At 38.9% G+C, this 19848-nt stretch overlaps 1 protein-coding gene across 1 annotated transcript in view; it reads left to right on the top strand.

The window, feature by feature from the left end:
* Positions 1 to 19848, top strand: part of C2CD3 (C2 domain containing 3 centriole elongation regulator) — a 127116-nt gene that overhangs the window by 35390 nt on the left and 71878 nt on the right. The window contains exons 8-13 of the mRNA XM_055549070.1: positions 431 to 578; positions 3624 to 3772; positions 4355 to 4561; positions 4993 to 5105; positions 11750 to 11868; positions 16393 to 16515. Of these exons, the coding sequence (XP_055405045.1) occupies positions 431 to 578; positions 3624 to 3772; positions 4355 to 4561; positions 4993 to 5105; positions 11750 to 11868; positions 16393 to 16515 (859 nt within the window). The remainder of the gene's footprint in view (positions 1 to 430; positions 579 to 3623; positions 3773 to 4354; positions 4562 to 4992; positions 5106 to 11749; positions 11869 to 16392; positions 16516 to 19848) is intronic.

Genomic DNA, 19848 nt, shown 5'->3' with positions numbered 1-19848 from the left:
AGTCATTCTTCACAAAAACAGTATATAACATTTAACTCCATTGAATTATAGTCAGTTCTTTACTTTTTTTCCCTCCCTACTAGACCATGAGCAGCACAAGAGTAGAACAAGTTAGCTTAGCTATCCCTGTACCATTCAGGACCTAACAGCATGCCTGGCACATAATAGGTACCCAGTAAAATGTTTGTTCAATAAATGAATGAGCTCACAATCAGTGTCTGAAATGTATTTTTTGAGTGCTAGTTGTTTACATCCCAGAAGAGGAGGACTATGATATAAAAGTAAGTGTTAGATGGTCTTCTATATAATGTAAGTCTTCTGTTTTATGTATTTTCTTCCACATTTAGAACTTTAGAATGTTTACCCCAAAATAAAAAGAATAAGATGAAACGTCTTTTAAAGTTCTATTTTATTTTTCTTATTTCTGCAGTGCTGAATTGTCCCAAGGTCGCTATTGGGATGGCCTAGGCTCTCCTCCAGATTCCCCATCTCCTGGGAGTGATGTGTATTGCAGCAGTGAGCCCAATGACCCTCAATATGACCAGAGTCTCCTGGAGAACTTATTTTATACAGCACCTGTAAGTTACTGAATCTGAAAGCTTAGGAATTGGAGAAATTAATTAAATAATTACTTCTCTTGTGTTAATCATAGAGTTATTAATAATATTAGTGGGTGTAGGCACATTACTACTTGCCAGACAGAAAGCTATTCCTTTTACATAATTATAACAACAGTCTGAAGAGGAGGGTGTTACCTTCATTCTACAGATGAGGAGATAAGACTAGTAAGATTAATTATTTTGTCCAAGTACAAATACAAGTAAGTGTTGGAACTAAGATTCAAATTCAGGTTTGCCTGAGTCCAAAGCCTATAGTCTTAATATATTGTATGGCTTCCTTAGAGCTCTTTGAAGGAAGAGCTAATTTAGGTATACTCTCAGAACCACCCTTGACTGGTGTATCTTCAGATAGAGATGTTCCAGAAGTACCTCTACTCATGGGGAACAAATATCCCTACTGACCCAAGAACATTCTCTTTTCAGGCAGTTTTAGCATTTTCAAAGTTATTTCTTATATCAAGCTATATGTTCCATTTGTTGGTTTAGCATCTTGTAGAAGGCAATGACACCCCACTCCAGTACTCTTGCCTGGAAAATCCCATGGACAGAGGAGCCTGATGGGCTGCAGTCCCTGAGGTCACTAAGAGTTAGACATGACTGAGCGACTTCACTTTGACTTTTCACTTTCATGCATTGGAGAAGGAAATGGCAACCCACTCCAGTATTCTTGCCTGGAGAATCCCAGGGACGGGGGAGCCTGGTGGTCTGCCGTCTATGGGGTCGCACAGAGTCGGGCACGACTGAAGCGACTTAGCAGCAGCAGCAGCAGAGTATATGGGGCTTCCCAGGTGGCACAGTGGTAAAGAATCTGCCTGCCAGTACAAGAGATGCAAGAGACTAGGGTTTGATCCCTGGATTGGGAGGATCCCTTGAACTAGGAAATGGCCACCTATTCCAGTATTCTTGCCTGGAAAATTCCATGGACAGAGGAGCCTGGTGGGCTGCCGTCCATGGAGTCACAGATTCGGACACGACTGAGCCCACACAGAGTATATACAAAATAAGCTCATTTACTGTTCCACAAATAATACTTTATATTTGTGAAGATTACTATCGTACTCCCCATTTTCTGTTTCTCCAGGTTAGCACAGATACCTGAAATACAATGTAGTTTATATCAGCTCAGTGGAAAGACTGAGAGCTACCAGGGTACAGAAGGAGCAGGGAGAACTTTTACATGAGATTGTCAGGAAGGAGCGTCATGAGGGATAAGGGATTTTAACTGAGACTTGAAAAATAGTTTCAGAGCGATAAAGGATATGAAATAGGAATAGAAAGAATGACCTGTTTAGAGAAGCAGTTTGTGTACTACCAGGCATCTAGTTTGATTGGGTAAGAATTCATGTGGAGGGTATATTAACAACGTGAGCTCACACACTGCAACCAGTCTGGGAAAGTATTTGAATATTAAGTGAGGAGGAAATGACATGACCTAAATAGTGTTCTAACAATGTTAACCTAGCAATTATATAGGAGGCCGGCTGAGAGGAGAATAACAGGAGCAGATAGGAAGCCACTTTTGGTGTTGGAACCATGAGACAGAAAGAAAGACAGAGACAGAAAGAGCCAGAATTAGAGTGGTAGCTAGCAGTGGGGTTGGAAAAGAGGAGATGGATTTAAAAGACATTGTGAATTGTTAGGATTTCATGACTTTCTACAATAAAAGTCATCACTGATACTGTTACCCATAGGAGAAGAGAAAGGGAGCTTACTTTGTTCTTTAATTGGAGGATAATTGCTTTATAACGTTGTGTTGGTTTCTGTTGTACAACAACATGAATCAGCCATAAATATAAATACATCTCCTCTCTCTTGAGCCTTCCTCCAGCCCACCCCATCCCTCCCCTCTAGATTGTCACAGGGCACCAGACGGAGCTTCCTGTGTTTTACAGCAGCTTCATACTAGCTATGGGAACTTATATTGATTACACATTTTCTGTGTCAGAGAATTTATGTTACCTATTATTAAGAATTGTCCAAAATGTTTTAAATTGATTATTTCACTTAATTCTTTTGCTAGCCCCATGAGATAGTGTCATCTCTTTTACATATCATGAAATAAAGACTTAAGAGACGTTAATTGCTAGTAATTATTAATAGGTGGCAGAACTAGAATTCTTACCGTAGTCTGGCAAAAAGCCCATGTTTTTCCCCTGGAACATATTACCTCCTAAGCCTTGAGCACTGCATTAGAGTGGTAAAAAAAATTAGTCTTTGCACCCATGTAGTTAGGTGATACTGTACAATCATTTTGCCCCAAACTGTGGTAAAAATAGAGGCTTTGGAACCCACGGAGAGCAAGATCTGCCTTTACTACTTACAGCTGTAAATCTTGGAGAAAGAAATTGCTACCCAGTCCAGTATTCTTGCCTAGAGAATCCTGTGGACAGCAGAGCCTGGTGGGCTGCCATCTATGGGGTAGCACAGAGTCGGGCATGACTGAAGTGACTTAGCATGCATGCATGCATTGAAGAAGGAAATGGCAACCAACTCCAGTATTCTTGCCTGGAGAATCCCAGGGACAGAGGAGCCTGGTGGGCTGCCGTCTATGGGGTCGCACAGAGTTGGACCCGACTGACATGACTTAGCAGCAGCAGCAGCAACAGTGAGTCTTAACGGCGCCTAACTTCTCTCAGCATTCATTTTCTCATTTGTAAAAATTGAGATGAGGATGCCTTATAGGAATGTAATAAGTACTAAAAATACACGTGCAGCATTTAACATAGTACCAGATACATAGTAGGCAATCAGTAAATAGTCATTGTTATTATTATTATTGAGAATTTGAAAGAAGAATCTAATTTTGTTTATTTTCTTTGAACTGAACTTGTAGGTTATTTTTATGAACTTCGGGTTATTTTTGTGTAGCCAAGAGAAACATAGGATTGTCTCCCTAATATCAGTTCTTTCTTGATTACTACTTTCAGAGAAATGGTTTCATTACCTCTATTCCCAAAGCAGTTATCTTTTAGTGCCCCTCTTCTCTTTTCTCTCCCTCAATAGAAATCTGATATCAGCGTCAGTGATATCTTCAGTGAAGATGATGATGTCCCTTCTAAAACAATGAGCCAGTCAAAAGCTCTTGCCAGATCTCCTAAGGTTCTAAAGTCAAATGATCATAAGTCGAAGAAGGAGATGGGTAAGAAAAATAGGTGAGCCTCTTTATGAATGCTTGTTTAGAGGCAAAAACAAAGAGATTATTTTTACAAGATCTCCTCATGTGAAATGACCTGTGTTTGCCAACACTGTCAGACTGGTTAAGTGAATTACAGTAATGCAGTAAGTATTGCAATCCTTAAACATGTAATAACATGAAAAGATGGATATACTAAAATGATTAAGAGAGAAAGCAGAATTCTGGGTTGTATTTGTACTCTGTTACACTTAATGTAGAAAGTATACATAAAGAAAGCAAATGAAAAGGAATATACAAAATGATGATAGTAGTTTATATTAAAGTAGTAACTGAAGTAAAGTCTTGCTGAAGACCTGATTCTATAATATCAGTTTCTATACTTGTGTGGAGATAAGCCTTTGGATTACAAGAATGTTTTTATAGTTTTTGAGATTTTTTTCACTGTAAATTAGGAGTAAGGCCGTTTCTCAGTCCTTGATAACTTGTGCATTAAGAAGCCTGCTGCCCTTTTTCTTTCCTCCTGTTGCCTGTACAAACTAGATCATTTCATATTTGGCTTCTGACAGTCTGCCTCACTACCTGTATGAACTCCTTTCAGAAATCTTGTTGAACAGCAGATGCTATCAGAAACTCCAGAAGATGCCCAAGTGATGACACTAAGTGTGGATAAACTGGCCCTTCTGGGTAGAACACATTCAGTCAGAATCATCATCGAAACAATGGGAGTTCCTCCAGATAGTCCTCAGGATACCTCTGGCAAAAAAACTTTTCCTGGGAGACCACCTAAGCTGACATCAAAAAAGCGGTATGTCTCTCACATGGGAAAACTAAATGTGACATTTCTGGAAAGTATTCGTGATGAGAAGAAGAAATTATATTGTACTTAGTGTTTTCATATGCATCATCAATCAATAAAATGTACTAAATCTCCCACTAGGTCCCAAGCACTAAAAATCTTGAGAATAAAGAAACTTAAGAGCCAGGCTTTGTTCTTCCATGCCTTATAGTCAGCAGGAGAGAGAAACATTTGAATGGCTGCTATAATAGGACTTTAGGGGCCAAAAGCGATGTTTTATATGAAAAGTGCTGTACGAACACAAGATTGGTGAAGGCTTTGAAAAGAGGAAGTCCTCTGAGGACCTGGGGTTCTAAAACAAGGCTCTGAAAGATATGTAGGATTTATCAGAAAATAAGTTTGTTATTTGGTTTGTTTTTTAATTATTTTGATTTTTTTAGCACCTTCTTTGTGGAATATCACTTTCCTGTGGGCTTTTCCAAAAATGGATTGACAAAGACCACTTTGATCACTGAGGTGGTTCGACTTGCATCCAGTAAAATTATAGATGGAGGTAAGAGAGAATTTGATTTCTGCTCCTTAGACATTTTGGTGTTGTAAGGATTTGTGAATCTGTAATTACTCATATATTCCTATATTATCATAGAATCTTAGAGGTAGAAAGAATTTTGAGGTGACTTTATCTTACTCCTTTCAAGTGAGGAAACTGGCCCAGAGGTTTATCCTGTCCTCTGGCTGTCCTCATGCAGGGCAGTGACATAGCTGAAACTGTAACTCAGAACTTGACTCTGAAATCACGTTCTTGCAGCTATTATTGTTTTCCTTTTCTTCCCTTTTTAAAATATCTTTATCACGATACAATTCACATACCATGTCATTCACCTGTTTGAAGTATACAACACAGTGATTTTTAATATATTCACAAGTTGTATAACCATCACCACAATCTTAATTTTAGAGCATTTTTATTTCACCTAAAAGAAATCCCATACTTATTAGCATTCATTCTTCAGTTCCCTCTTAGCCCCCTTTCACTAAGCAACTCCTAACCTACTTTGTCTCAGTTTTCCCATCCTGGACATTTGATTTAAGTGGAATCATACAATATGTGATTTTACTGACTGGTTTTTTTGACTTGCAATAATACTTCAACTTAACAATATTTAAGTTGCTTTCTATACGTTGCTATTAAAAACAGTGCTTCATTGAATAGTATTGCACATACATCATTTCTTATTTGATATATTTCCAGCCCAAACATTAAAAATAAATACCCTTAAAATAAATCCTTATTTGCCCTTAAAAACAGCACCTAAAGTAATTTAAAATACTCTTTTACTAGCATCATTTTTTTCGCTTTCTCCATCACCTTAAGGAAGAATTAAGGCATTCACATTCTTCATATGTTTTCTGTATACTTAAGTTACTGATAGCAACAAAAGGTACTGTATAGGTTTGTTCAAAGCATTCGAGAGTGATTCTGCTGGCTGAAGTATGTTTGAGAAGCTTTAACGCAATTAATCTGTTTTTATCAAATCCCAATGCAAAGAAAAATGTTGGATTCTTTTCTCAGGTCGTCCCTCTTCTACCTCCTATCCATATGACATTTGATGGGCTCCTTAAAACTTCTCTGAGCCTCACGTTCCCCATCTATAAACTTGAGATACAGGAAGGACATGGTTCTGATATGCACGAGTTTCAGTTAACATAGTATCTCCAAAGCAAGGACTGCCTGTACTACACAAGGGCTTAATGTACAGTCAGACAGGATAATGAATGTAAAAGCATTAAACTCTAAAATAGCATATAACTAAAGGTAGTTTTCCCACTAGACCATTCAGGTATGACCTAAAGCAAATCCCTTATGATTATACAGTGGAAGTGAGAAATAGATTTAAGGGACTGGATCTGATAGAGTGCCTGATGAACTATGGATGGAGGTTCGTGACATTGTACAGGAGGCAGGGATCAAGACCATCCCCATGGAAAAGAAATGAAAAAAACCAAAATGGCTGTCTGAGAAGGCCTTAAAAATGAGCTGTGAAAAGAAGAGGAGTGAAAAGCAAAGGAGAAAAGGAAAGATATAAACATCTAAATACAGAGTTCCAAAGAATAGCAAGGAGACATAAGAAAGCCTTCCTCAGCAATCAGTGCAAAGAAATAGAGGAAAACAACAGAATGGGAAAGACTAGAGATCTCTTCAAGAAAATTAGAGATACCAAGGGAACATTTCATGCAAAGATGGGCTCAATAAAGGACAGAAATAGTATGGACCTAACAGAAGCAGAAGATATCAAGAAGAGGTGGCAAGAATACACAGAAGAACTGTACAAAAATGAGCTTTACGACCCAGATAATCACAATGGTGTGATCACTCACCTAGAGCCAGATATCCTGGAATGCAAAGTCAAGTGGGCCTTAGAAAGCATCACTACGCACAAAGCTAGTGGAGGTGATGGAATTTCAGTTGAGCTATTTCAAATCCTTAAAGATAATGCTGTGAAAGTGCTGCACTCACTATGCCAGCAAATTTGGAAAACTCAGCAGTGGCCACAGGACTGGAAAAGGTCAGTTTTCATTCCAGTCCCTAAGAAAGGCAATGCCAAAGAATGCTCAATCTACCACACAACTGCACTCATCTCACACGCTAGTAAAGTAATGCTCAAAATTCTCCAAGCCAGGCCGCAGCAATACGTGAACCGTGAACTTCCTGATGTTCAAGCTGGTTTTAGAAAAGGCAGAGGAACCAGAGATCAAATTGCCAACATCCGCTGGATCATGGAAAAAGCAAGAGAGTTCCAGAAAAACATCTATTTCTGCTTTACTGACTATGCCAAAGCCTTTGACTGTGTGGACCACAATAAACTGTGGAAAATTCTGAAAGAAATGGGAATACCAGGCCACCTGACCTGCCTTCTGAGAAATCTATATGCAGGTCAGGAAGCAACAGTTAGAACTGGACATGAAACAACAACTTTTCCAGATAGGAAAAGGAGTACATCAAGGCTGTATATTGTCACCCTGCTTATTTAACTTCTATGCAGAGTACATCATGAGAAACGCTGGGCTGGAAGAAGCAAAAGCTGGAATCAAGATTGCTGGGAGAAATATCAATAACCTCAAATATGCAGATGACACTACCCTTATGGCACAAAGTGAAGAGGAACTCAAAAGCCTCTTGATGAAAGTGAAAGAGGAGAGGGAAAAAGTTGGCTTAAAGCTCAACATTCAGAAAACGAAGATCATGGCATCTGGTCCCATCACTTCATGGGAAATAGATGGGGAAATAGTGGAAACAGTGTCAGACTTTATTTTTCTGGGCTCCAAAATCACTGCAGATGGTGACTGCAGCCATGAAATTAAAAGACGCTTACTCCTTGGAAAGAAAGTTATGACCAACCTAGATAGCATATTGAAAAGCAGAGATATTACTTCACCAACAAAGGTCCATCTAGTCAAGGCTATGGTGTTTCCAGTGGTCATGTATGGATGTGAGAGTTGGACTGTGAAGAAAGCTGAGCACTGAAGAATTGATGCTTTTGAACTGTGGTGTTGGAGAAGACTCTTGAGAGTCCCTTGGACTGCAAGGAGATCCAACCAGTCCATCCTATGTCCTGGATGTTCATTGGAAGGATTGATGCTGAAGCTGAAACTCCAATACTTTGGCCACCTCATGCGAAGAGTTGACTCATTGGAAAAGACCCTGATGCTGGGAGGGGTTGGGGGCAGGAGGAGAAGGGGATGACCGAGGATGATATGGCTGGGTGACATCACTGACTCAATGGACATGAGTTTGAGTGAACTCTGGGAGTTGGTGATGGACAGGGAGGCCTGGCATGCTGTGATTCATGGGGTCGCAAAGAGTCGGACATGACTGAGTGACTGATTTGAACTGAATAGTAGTTCACATTTGGGGGGCACTATAGTATCAGTGTTTTACATACATTAATCATGTGATCCTTTAAAACACATAAACATAGATGAGGAAAAAGAAAGCTAAGACATAAATCAATTAAATAACTTGGCTAAGAGAATATAACTGATTTATGGTTGAACTAGAATTTGCACCTAGAACTTTTTTGATTCCAAATTGTGTGCACTTAATCTGTATTGCTTCTCATGCATTATTATTGTTGGCCACAGAGACTGAATTTTCCTTTTGTCATTCTGAGAAGGATAATATGGGACATATGGAATAAGCATCAAGTCAAGAATTGGAAGAGTTCTAGCTCTGGTTATACCAGACACTTAATTCTGTGACCCTGAATACAATGGCTTTTCCATCTGTGGGCCCCTCTCAATAATGACATGCAGTGGACAAGATATTTTCAGTATCTCCTTCAGCTCTTTAAAAAAAAAAAAAGTCTTTTAGGGATATTGCTAGCAATTTGTTTACATGAATTTCTTCTTCCATTATTGCCTTAACTCACTTTTAGTTTAAAATAATAATGAGCTTAAGAAACAGAATTATATAAGAAATAAAATAACAGTGCCAAGACATACTTAACTAGTAGGGAGAAATCCAAGTAGCACCAGGTTGATATAGAGTTCTTTTTGTAAAAGAGATTTTATAGTGTTTTAAAGTTTTAAAGTGCTCTTTTATCTGTTACCTCAGTTGATCCTCTCAGCACATCAATGAGGTGTAGGTGTTGTCTTAACTTCTCTTTCCTTAGTGGGAGAAGCAGGGAAACTGCTCCAGTGAGTGTAGGCTTGCTGGTTAACAGTTCCTGTGGATGGATCCAAATAACAAGGCCCAGATTCTGTCCATGAGTACCAAGAGAAATAAATAGAGTCAAGAATTAAGATGGCAAGGATAGAGATCAGTAGATCAAGTGGGCTGTTTGAATGAATATTAGAGATAGTGGATTCCCTATATCTGGGCATTTTTGTGTGGGTTCTTCAGATCCATTTTAAGGGTCTAGAAGTGAATGAACTGGAAGATCATTTTACAGGTGATAAATTGTGGCTGAAGTGGTTCATTAGTAAATAATAGAACTTACTCATATATCAAATGATTCTACTCCACATTTCCTGTTTTTAAAACCTATTAAAGCCCCATAGCAGGGAGCACAGACTCAGATACTACCATCATTTTATCCCGTTCACACTTGCTATTACAGCAGAAACCTTTTCCTTTCTGTATAAAAAACAGACTCCATTCTGCCCAACACTGCAAACGAACATCACACTTGTCCAAATGTGACAAGAGGAGTCCCCTCGTCTTCAGTCAGAAAATAAACTCATTTTCATTATTATAGCTTTTGATTCAGTTCTTCTCTTCATTTATCCCTCACTGTCCAGCCATCTCTCTTCTTTCATTATCCTACCTATCAACTTGTCTTTTAAAACACTAAGCCATACCTTACACCCAGTGAAGTGTATGGTATGTCTCTTTACATATCCAGTGCTCATATGCTTGACACTGATGATTTCTCATAGCAAAGCAGAGCAACATAGCCCTCCTTATCTTCTCTGTACTGTACCCAGGGTTTTCTCTTTGTCTTTGTTATTTCAGTCTTAGAGGGATAGTCGCTTAGTTGTGTCCAAGTTTTTGTGACTCCATGGACTTAGCCTTCCAGGCTTCTCTATCCATGGAATTCTCCAGGCAAGAATACTGGAGTGGGTTTCCATTTCCTTCTCCAGGGAATATTCCCAATACAGGGATCGAACATGAATCTACTGCATTGCAGGCAGATTTCTTTACCATCTGAGCCACCAGGGAAGTTTACTATTAAGAGACATTTCTAAATATAAAGACAGGTCAACTTAAAAATGGCTGATTCACATTGAGATTTGATAGAAAACAACAAAATTCTGTAAAACAATTGCCTTCAATAAAAAAATTTTTGTTTAAGTATCAGCAGATATATCTTTGCTGATGCTGCTAAGTCACGTCAGTCATGTCCGACTCTGTGCAACCCCATACACAGCAGCCCACCAGGCTTTTCTGTCCCTGGGATTCTCCAGGCAAGAACACTGGAGTGGGTTGCCATTTCCTTCTCCAATGCATGAAAGTGAAAAGTGAAAGTGAAGCTGCTCAGTCGTGTCCGACTCTTAGCGACCCCATGGATATAGCCTACCAGGCTCCTCCATCCATGGGATATTCCAGGCAAGAGTACTGGAGTGGGTTGCCATTTCCTTCTCTGATATATCCTTGTCTTTACTTTATAATCTGTAGACAATACATTTGAATATATAATGAATCTGTACACCTTTTCCAAAGTAATACCCAAGATAGAAATAGCAATAAAGTTATAAATTGCTATCATCAATCATATGAAATAATTTAGATGAAGCTTATCTCTCTTGAAGAGGTGGGGACTGGGAAAGTGGTCAGGAAGGAAATACAATGTGCTTTTAACTTGGTATGAAAAATAATGTTCAGTTCCATGTTGCTGAACATTATTCTGTTTTTGCCAAATAAATCCGCTACTCCAAAGTACTGTCTGAATGCTTTATTAAAACTGTGCTTCCGGCTTTTGGTTTGGAATCTGTTACTTGTGTAGCCACCTCCTGCTCGCTGTCCTCTGAAGCTTCTACTTCTTTCCGCTGTTCCCTGACACCTTGGTTGCCCTCACGCTGTCCCTTGACACCTCAATTGCCTTCCCTCTGTCCTCAGAAGTTGTAATATCCTTCCCATAGTCCTTCCAGCTCTGGTTGCTCCATGGCCACAGAAGGCTGCCAGCACCGTGAATCATGCCATTTTTCCTGTACTTCTGTTACTGATGCAGTAGGGATATCAAAGCAAACACCCTGCTTTCCTTTGAGAAAGACCATTCCCTTCACTTTGGAATCAATATCCTCACCCAGTTGCTCTTTAAGTGCTTTCCAAGCATAACTAATGTTTGGCATTTCCATTGAGCACCACAAGATCATGGTCACAAAGCCCGCATCTCAGTTAAGGAGCACTGGTCTACTGATAGAACACCGAAATGTGGGCCAAGACTGCTGCCAGGGCTTCCATGGCTCCCTTCTCCTCAGCTTCTCGGCTGACTGCTTGAAGTGACTAATCACGGCAGGAGGAACAGAGTCAAAGTCCTATAACCCTAACACTTCTGTGAAATTACACTGACTGGATTCCTAAAAGAGATTTTAGTTAGATTTGAAAAAGAGGTGGGTGGTATCAAGGCATGAATTGGTGAAATGGCTCTAGTTGGATGGTATGACATGTGCTTGTGTGTCTGATTCTCCTTACAGTGGTGAAATTCCAGCAGAGATCTGTGTTTCCAGTACAGTTTGGTGGCCCAATGATCAAACACTGGTGGAATTCCAATCTTACTTTCCAAATTTACACAAAGAAAACCCCACAGAAAAAGGTACTTCACGTGATTATGACTTTTGCCTTACCATTTAGTCACACCAGGGATTTGGAGCATACTTAAAATTATGTTTGTATCTTAAACTAGAAATTTTTCCAGGCTCAAACAATAGTAATACTTATGAATTATTGCCTGTTATAATTTTAAGTTTCTGTTTAGTATTTATCATAAGCTAGATATTATGCTGAAGACTCGGCATGGATACTGTCAAATTTAATCATTAAAACAAGTCTGTGAATTAGGTACCTGTTTTCTTCAATTTGGGCTTCCCTTGTGGGTCTCAGCTGCTAAAGAATCCGCCTACAGTGTGGGAGACCTGGGTTCTATCCCTGGGTTGGGAAGATCCCCTGGAGAAGGGAAAGGCTACCCACTCCAGTATTCTGGCCTGGAGAATTCCATGGAGAATTCCTGGAGAATTCCATTCTGGCCTGGAGAATTCCATATACATATATATATGTATATAGTCCATGGGGTCGCAAAGAGTCGGACACGACTGAGCAACTTTCATCATCATCTTTAGTGAAATAACTTAGGTCTAAGATCGCCCTAATAATAAAGCTAATAAAAGACAAAGGCAGGACTCTATCCCAAGTCTTTATAGATCCTAAGTTCTTAAGCTCTTTGCCGTGCTCCCTGCTATGAAGAGTTGACTATTTGGATTGATATAGAATAGCAGCCTTAATTTGAGGCTCTACTTTCTTTTTTCAGACAGAATATATAAGGTATCCAACCCATATCCAAAATAATATATTGTGGGTAGCAGTTTTATCAGCTAATTCCAGCTTTATAAAATCCACTTGCAATTGGTACAACAAATATCAATAATTATGAGCAGTTTTTACTTCCTTCAATTAAAAGAGTAGTTTTTATAATATTTAACCTCTTTGATATGGATAGCATGAGGAATGCGTCTTATTTTCTTTTTGTTTGTATTTTCAGGGGATTTAAATAATACAGGTTCATTTTGGAAAATACAGCAAAATAGGAGGAGAAGGAAAAACATAATTTAACAACCTCAAGACAGCCTCTATAGGCATTTCAGTATATTTGCATTGAAACAGTAGTTAATGGCTTTTTCTAATTATAAAAGAATTATGTTTTTAATACAAAAATATTTTTAAAACACAAAAATCACCTATAATTTCATCACCAAGAAATAGCTGTTGTTAATATTTATGTATGTCATTTTTATCTTTTCAAATGAATACAGTATATGTATAAATCTTTGACAGTATTAGGATAATTTTATATGCAACTTTTATCCTTTTTTTAATTTAACATTGTCTTAAGGATTTTTATTCATTTTTTTCAAAAATACATATTTACTCTTCCACATAATTTTATAAATATTTGAAGGTTTTACTATATGTATATAACTTAATACCCTATTTCTCATAAACATAACAAAAATTGTTCATATTATTTCAAATTTTAGTAAAAATCATTTAACAGCTATGTATTCCATTCTAGGAATGTGGTATAAAAATAATTCCAGATTATTGAACATTTAATCATTTCTCATTGTAACTTTTAAAATATAGATTGCATATAAAATTACCAAGTATTGATATTTCTTCAGTATAAATTTCCAGAAGTGAAATAACTGGGCCAAAGAATATGAATATTAAAAGCTTTTTATATTTTTTGCTAAATTTGCTTTCAGAAGTAATGCTGCCAGTTTATATTCCCAACTTCAGACACATGACAGCCTCTTTCTCCATAACCTTGACAGTACTGTGTATATTTTAGAGTTTTCCTAGTTTAAATGGCAAACATTTGTATCATCTTAATTGCACTTTTTAGTTTTAAGACTGAAGTTAAACATTTTTTTGTAAGAACTAACTCTTTTAAAAAGAGAAAAAAAAAAAATCTCCTAACTTCGTTCTGACTCCTGAAATGCTAATCTTTCACGGAGAAGTGGTGAAACCCAAAAGGGAGACCACAATGGCAGAGTATGGACTCTCACTTAAGAGCTGCTTCAGTCAAATAAGCTATTGGGGACTGGAATGCAAAAGTAGAAAGTCAGGAAACACCTGGAGTAACAGGCAAATATGGCCTTGGAGTACAGAATGAAGCAGGGCAAAGGCTAATAGAGTTCTGCCAAGAGAACGCCCTGTTCATAACAAACACCCTCTTCCAACAACACAAGAGAAGACTACACATGGATATCACCAGATGGTCAACACCGAAATCAGATTGATTATATTCTTTGCAGCCAAAGATGGAGAAGCTCTATACAGTCAGCAAAAACAAGACCAGGAGCTGACTGTGACTCAGACCATGAACTCCTTATTGCCAAATTCAGACTTAAATTGAAGAAAGTAGGGAAAACCACTAGACCATTCAGGTATGACCTAAATCAAATCCCTTGTGACTCTGCAGTGGAAGTGAGAAATAGATTTAAGGGACTAGATCTGATAGATAGAGTGCCTGATGAACTATGGACGGAGGTTCATGACATTCTACAGGAGACAGGGATCAAGACCATTCTCAAGAAAAAGAAATACAAAAAAGCAAAATGGCTGTCTGGAGAGGCCTTACAAATAGCTGTGAAGAGAAGGGAAGTGAAAAGCAAAGGAGAAAAGGAAAGATATACCCATTTGAATGTAGAATTCCAAAGCATAGCAAGGAGAGATAAGAAAGCCTTCCTCAGCATTCAGTGCAAAGAAATAGAGGAAAACGATAGAATGGGAAAGACTAGAGATCTCTTCAAGAAAATTAGAGATACCAAGGGAATATTTCATGCAAAGATGGGCTTAATAAAGGACAGAAATAGTAGGGACCTAACAGAAGCAGAAGATATTAAGAAGAGGTGGCAGGAATACACAGAAGAACTATACAAAAAAGATCTTCACGACCCAGATAATCACGATGGTGTGATCACTCACCTAGAGCCAGACATCCTGGAATGTGAAGTCAAGTGGGCCTTAGGAAGCATCACTACAAACAAAGCTAGTGGAGGTGATGGAATTCCAGTTGAGCTATTTCAAATCCTGAAAGATGACTCTGTGAAAGTGCTGCACTCACTATGCCAGCAAATTTGGAAAACTCAGCAGTGGCCACAGGACTGGAAAAGGTCAGTTTTCATTCCAATCCCAAAGAAAGGCAATGCCAAGGAATGCTCAAACTACCGCACAATTGCACTCATTTCACACGCTAGTAATGCTTAAAATTCTCCAAGCCAGGCTTCAGCAATATGTGCACCATGAACTTCCAGATGTTCAAGCTGGTTTTAGAAAAGGCAGAGGAACCAGAGATCAAATTGCCAACATCTGCTGGATCATCGACAAAGCAAGAGAGTTCCAGAAAAACATCTATTTCTGCTTTATTGACTATGCCAAAGCCTTTGACTGTGTGGACCACAATGAACTATGGAAAATTCTGAAAGCGATGGGAATACCAGGCCACCTGACCTGCCTCTTGAGAAACCTGTATGCAGGTCAGGAAGCAACAGTTAGAACTGGACATGGAACAACAGACTGGTTCCAAGTAGGAAAAGGAGTACATCAAGGCTGTATATTGTCACCCTGCTTATTTAACTTCTATGCAGAGTACATCCTGAGAAACGCTGGGCTGGAAGAAGCACAAGCTGGAATTAAGATTGCCAGGAGAAATACCAATAACCTCAGATGTGCAGATGACACCACCCTTATGGCAGAAAGTAAAGAGGAACTAAAGAGCCTCTTGATGAAAGTGAAAGAGGAGAGTGAAAAAGTTGACTTAAAGCTCAACATTCAGAAAACTAGGATCATGGCATCCAGTCCCATCACTTCCTGGCAAATAGGTGGGGAAACAATGGAAACAGTGGCTTATTTTATTTTTCTGGCCTCCAAAATCACTGCAGATGGTGATTGCAGCCATGAAATTAAAAGACGCTTACTCCTTGGAAGGAAAGTTATGACCAACCTAGACAGCATATTAAAAAGCAGAGACATTACTTTGCCAATAAAGGTCCATCTAGTCAAGGCTGTGGTTTTTCCAGTGGTCATGTATGGATGTGAGAGTTGGACTATAAAGAAAGCTGAGCACCGAAGAATTGATGCTTTTGAACTGTGGTGTTGGAGACGACTCTTGAGAGTCCCTTAGACTGCAAGGAGATCCAACCAGTCCATCCTAAAGGAGATCAGTCCTGGGTGTTCATTGGAAGGACTGATGTTGAAGCTGAAACTCCAATACTTTGGCCACCTGATGCGAAGAGCTGACTCATTTGAAAAGACCCTGATGCCTGGAAAGATTGAGGGCAGGAGGAGAAGGGGACGACAGAGGATGAGATGGTTGGATGGCATCACCGACTCAATGGACGTGGGTTTGGGTGGACTCTGGGAGTTGGTGTTGGACAGGGAGGCCTGGCGTGCTGCGGTTCATGGGGTCGCAAAGAGTTGGACATGACTGAGTGACTGAACTGAACTGATTGACTTCATAAAGCATGGATTCCTTTATAAGTCATCATATGTTGTCATTTTTAGTCCCTGTGGCTCCTCTTTAATTTAACCTAAACTTTTTCTTTCCCTCTTTTCTCAGCCAGAAGTCATTGGTTCTGCATCGCTTCCTTTACGAACTGTCATTCAGTCTGAGCTGCTTTCTTTCAGTGACCAGCTTCCAGTACAACAGGAGAATGGTCAGACTCCTCTTGGCCCCATCAAGGTAGGTAGATACACATTCAGGTAGTCAAGCATTTATGGAGCATGTGTTACTGGCCTGGCCTGAGAATGTAGCAGTGAACGAGAAGATCAGCATCTTAACTTTTGCAGCTTATGTTAAAATAGGATAACACAAGTTCTGTGAAGGAGCTAAAGGGTGTGCTATGTGATACCCTGGAGAAGAGCATGGCAACCCACTCCAGTATTCTTGCCTGGAGAATCTCATGGACAGAGGAGCCTGGGGGGCCACAATCCATGGGGTTGCAAAGAGTAGAATACAACTAAAGCAACTTAGCATGCACACACATATGATTGTAAGTACCTGGGAGGAAATTGGAGATGGAAAGATATCTCCAAGGAGGTGACATTTAGGTGATAATTGAAGAATGAGAGGACGAGACCACCAAGTTAAAAGCACGAGGAAGATCATTCCAGAGAAAAGAATGGAACATGCGAAGACCCTAAAGTGAGAATGGGCTTGACTTCATCAGGGGACAGAATGTTGCCACAGGACAGTGATCCAAATGGGAGATTGGCTAGACAGGCAGGAGTCTTATTGTTCAGAGCTTTGTAGTAAGAGTAAAGGTCTTAATTTTATCCTAAGAGCCAAGAAGAACATTGAAACAACCATGAAAGTAATACCTGATTTACATTTTAAAAGATGGCCCTATGGAGAATATTGTAGGGTACAGGAGGGAAAATAGTGACTCGATTGCATCCAGAGAAGAAATGATTGATGGTTAGGATTAGAGAAGTGGCAGTGAACAAGGAGAGAAGTGACTGAGTTTGTGCCTGGATGCTGAATGTAATTCATCAGAGCGAGAGTTCTTTTATTCAGAAGCATCAGTTTCTTAGGTGGAAGAAATTTTTTTTTTTAGAGCTTACCCTAATCATTTCTTTAATTGAAGTATAGTTGATGTGCAATATAAGTTATGGGTGTACAGTATAGTGATTCATGCTTTTTAAAAGTTATATTCCATTTATAGTTACTATAAAATATTGACTATATTCCCTGAACTGCACAATATGTCCTTGTTGCTTATTTTACATTGTACATAATAGTTTGTGCCTCTTAATCTGCTGCCTCTGTTTTGTTCTTGCCCCATCTCTTTCCCCACCACTAATTTGTTCTCTGCATCTGTGGGTTTGTTGTTTTTTGTTGTTGTTGTTGTTATATTCACAAGTTTGTTGCATTTTTAGAGTCCACATATAAGTTATACAGTATTTGTCTTTCTCTGTCTGACTTATTTGCCATAGCATAGTACCCTCCAAGACCACCCATGTTTTTGCAAATGGCAAGATTTTTGTTCTTTTTTATGATTGAGTAGTATTCCATTGTCGCCAAGAGTCGGGCACGACTGAGTGACTTCACTTTCACTTTTCACTTTCATGCATTGGAGAAGGAAATGGCAACCCACTCCAGTGTTCTTGCTTGGAGAATCCCAGGGACGGGGGAGCCTAGTGGGCTGCCGTCTATGGGGTCGCACGAGTTGAACACGACTGAAGCGACTTAGCAGGAGTATTCCATTGTATATACAACATCTTCATTATTCATTCATCTGTGTTGGATACTTAGGTTTCATCCATATCTTGGTAATTGTAAATAATGCTTGTATCATTGGGGTGGGTGTATTTTTTCAAATTAGTGTTTTTGTTTCTTTCATCTGTGTATCCAGGAGTGAAATTGCTGGATCATATGATAGTTCTATTTTTAGTTTTTTGAGACACCTTCATACAGTTTTCCACAGTGGCTACACCAATTTACATTCCCATTAGGTGGAGGAATTTGAACGTGTGGCTTCAATATAGCTTTGTCCTGTTGTCCTGGTGGGCTTTTGAAATCATCACAGCCATGCTTAAAACATTTCCATGACTCCTTATCACCCAAAGGATAAAAGGGCCCATCGTATGACCCCAGACCACTGCAGCTATCTCTCTTGCAGCTTCCTACCAATAACCATGTGAAACTATGTAAAAAATTGCCAAGGTGTTCATGCTGGTTTATGCATTTATGCTTTTGTTCTTGGTTTTTGAGCTTCTTCTCCTTGGAAGCCCTCTCTGCCCTCTTTCTGGCCTTCTTAGTAATAAATACCATTTAAAGACTTGTTTCACTTATCATTGAAAAAAATGAATATCACATTATTCTTCCCCTACCAAAGTCTTATTTTTTTTGCTTTCCTAGTCCATTCTAGACTCTAAGGTTTGTAATCAGAAAGGAATAATAAATAGAATTGATGGACTAGAAAGTGTTTCTATCCTGGCTTTGTTGAGAGAAGTACTGTTCTAGATAGATTGCAGTCTATATTCAATAGAGCAAAAGAATTTTGCTGTGGATTTCAAATAAAAGGTACAACAAGTCCCCATTATCTCTAGTAATTCAGTCTCAAAATAGTGACCATTTTCATTCATCATTTATCCCACATCCTTTTTTACTTTTTAACATTTTTAAACTTTGACAAATAACTTCAAACTTAGAGAAAAATTGCAAAAAACAGTACAGGGAACTCATATACTCTTATTACCTGAACTCAGCAATTATTCTTCATGTTTGCTTTATAATTATCCACCTCTTCTCTCTCTCTTTTTGTCTCCTTCCCCACTCTGTCTCTGTACACATACACAATTTCTTTCTGAACTATTTGAGACTATGTTACAAACATCAAACCTTTCTCCTTGAATTCTGTGTTGTTTTTCCTAATAACAATTGGGATAATTATTATTCTTGGGCTTCCCTGGTGGCTCAGCTGGTAAAGAATCCTCCCGCAGTGCGGGGGACCTGGGTTCGATCCCTGGGTTGGGAAGATCCCCTGGAGAAGGGAATGGCCACCCACTCCGGTATTCTGGCCTAGAGAATTCCATGGACTGTATATATAGTCCATGGGGTTGCAAGGAGTTGGACACAACTGAGCGACCTTCACTTCGCTTCATAATAACAAAGGCAGCATCATACATAATACTGTACAGTAATAAAGATCAGTTTAACAGCAGTACTATATTCTATCTATAGGTCATACTCAGATTTCACCAACTGTACCAATACTTCCCTTTGTAGCATTTTTTTCCAGTCCAGGATCATCTGTTACATTTATTTATTTTTAATGAATAAAATTTTGCTTATTACCTTTATTCATATGATATGTAAGGGAGCTTGCATGTCTTACATGATATGTAAGATAATAGGGTAGCTGATTCCGAAGAAGGGAAGAACCTTTAAACAATTAATTAACCTCAATTTACATAATGGTCTTATTTGCATAGTGAATAGGTAGGCTAGGCCATTTTTTGCTAAGTCACTTCAGTCATGTCCGACTCTGTGTGACCCCATAGACGGCAGCCC

Source organism: Bubalus kerabau, chromosome 15, assembly GCF_029407905.1.
Source record: "Bubalus kerabau isolate K-KA32 ecotype Philippines breed swamp buffalo chromosome 15, PCC_UOA_SB_1v2, whole genome shotgun sequence".
Classification (NCBI taxonomy): domain Eukaryota; kingdom Metazoa; phylum Chordata; class Mammalia; order Artiodactyla; family Bovidae; genus Bubalus; species Bubalus kerabau.
This window is presented reverse-complemented; position numbering and strand designations above follow the sequence as displayed.